Source organism: Numida meleagris, unplaced genomic scaffold (genome assembly GCF_002078875.1).
Source record: "Numida meleagris isolate 19003 breed g44 Domestic line unplaced genomic scaffold, NumMel1.0 unplaced_Scaffold735, whole genome shotgun sequence".
Lineage (NCBI taxonomy): Eukaryota > Metazoa > Chordata > Aves > Galliformes > Numididae > Numida > Numida meleagris.
The window spans coordinates 14726-16658 of NW_018364950.1; the positions used below are offsets into that span (position 1 = coordinate 14726).

A 1933-nucleotide genomic window follows, 5' to 3' on the forward strand; every position below is an offset into this window, starting at 1 on the left:
GGGGGCAGCTGGGCGCCGTGGGGGGGGGCAGTTCGGAGCGGGGCTGCTGTGTTAAGGGGAGGGTTCCGAGCCTGTGGGGCTGCCCCCGTTCCCACCTCACACCCGTGTGCCCCACAGGGCGCTGCTGCCGCCCTCCCCTGTGCCTCCCCCTGCGGCCTCTCCGTGTCCCCTCCCCCTCCGCCCCCCCCCGGGGCTCTGGGGTCCGCCGTGGGGATGGCACCGTCCCCTCCCCTTTGTGTCCCCAGGCGCAGCAGCCGGCGGGCGATGGCAGCATGGAGGAGAGCACGGGCAGCGCGGAGCCGCCGGTGACAACAACAACGACGACGACGACGACGACGGTGACAGCGGAGGCGGAGGGGCTGGCCGAGAGGTTCCTGCAGCTGGAGCAGGAGCACAGCGCGTTGCTGCGGGAGCTGCCGCCCTTCGGGGCGCCCGTCAGCCACGTCTACAGCCCCCTGGACTACGCCTGGGAACCGCACCGAGACTTCGTGCGCCGCTACTGCCGCGGCCCCAAGCGAGTCCTCTTCCTGGGCATGAACCCCGGCCCCTTCGGGATGGCCCAGACCGGGGTGCGGCTGGGGAAACCGAGGCACGGGGCGGGGAGGGGGGTGGGACGAGGCTTGGGTTACGTCTGCGCCTGCTGAGGGTGGTGGGAGGGGGAAAGCGAGGGTACGTGGGATTGGGGGGAGTCTGCGTGTGCTCGTGGAGGAAACTGAGGCCCGGGGATTGCGTGGGGTGCACGGGGGGCAGTGTGCGCTGACCTGCTTTGCCCTCACGGAGATGGAGGCCAGGAAAACTGAGAGCTCTGGGGCGTTCGAGAGCGGCTCTGCCGAGGGGACAGCGTCTGTGCACCCCACGGGGCTTCGTGGAGCCCAAAGGGGGGGGAAGCTGAAGCGTGGAGGGCTCACTGCGGCACTGCACGCTGTCCCCGTGGAGCCGGAGGGCAGGGAAACCGAGGCACAGGGAGATGGGGCAGCTCCAGAGGCGTCAGGGGGCGGCTGTACCCAAGGGGAGTGCGCACAGACCCCTTGTGCAACCTAGGGGGGAGGAAACTGAGGCTCAGAGAGGACCAGGAGTCACGGAGGGGTGCTTATGGGGGGCCCACGCAGTCAGAGGGGAGGGAAATCGAGGCCGGGACATCTCTGCAGTGTTTTGGGGCAGCCGTGCCCCCCCCCCAGATCCCAAGGTGGGGCGGCCTCTGTCCCCCCTGACCCCTTCCTCCTGTCCCCCCAGGTCCCGTTTGGTGAAACCCGGCACGTCCGCGAGTGGCTGGGGATCAGCGGCGAGGTGGGGAAGCCGCCGTCCGAGCACCCCAAGCGCCCGGTGCTGGGTTTGACCTGCAAGCGGGCGGAGGTGAGCGGCACCCGCTTCTGGGGGCTCGTCCGGACCCTCTGCCCCGACCCCCACGTCTTCTTCCGTCACTGCTTCGTCCACAACCACTGTCCCCTCCTCTTCCTCGCCCCCAGCGGTCGCAACCTGGCCCCGAGCGAGCTGCCCCCGGCTCAGCGAGTCCAACTGATGGGGCTGTGTGACCGGGCGCTGGCCCGAGCCGTGGGGCTGCTGGGGGTGCGGATGGTGGTGGGGGTCGGGCGTTTCGCGGAGCAGAGAGCTCGCCGGGCCCTGGCTGCCGCCGGGGTGACCGTACGGATTGAAGGGTTCCCCCACCCCTCGCCCCGCAGCGCCCGCGCCAATAAGGGCTGGGAGGAGCAGGCGAGGGCGAGGCTGGGGGAGCTGGGGGTGCTGGAGCTGTTTCGGGAGGGGGGGGATTCTCCAGGAGGGGGGAGGGATGGAGCCGGGCAAGCGGTGGTCATAAAGGAGGAGGTGGAGGAGGATTAGAGCGGGGCCGTGCCTCAGTTTCCCCTCTGGAGGGCAGGATGGGTTGGGTTAGGAGGGGGGAGAGTGTGGGTCTGCGCCTCGGTTTCCCCACTTGAGT

General features: G+C 70.3%; 1 protein-coding gene across 1 annotated transcript; it reads left to right on the top strand.

Annotated features, from left to right (window-relative positions):
• Nucleotides 1-326: 326 nt before the first annotated feature.
• SMUG1 (single-strand-selective monofunctional uracil-DNA glycosylase 1) lies at nt 327-1927 on the top strand (the record flags this gene model as incomplete). Its single annotated transcript, XM_021383945.1, is given in 2 exon segments — nt 327-569; nt 1234-1927. Coding segments are annotated over 2 exon segments (846 nt in total), but the record flags the coding sequence as incomplete, so codon positions are not given.
• Between the last annotated feature and the right edge of the window lie 6 nt (nt 1928-1933).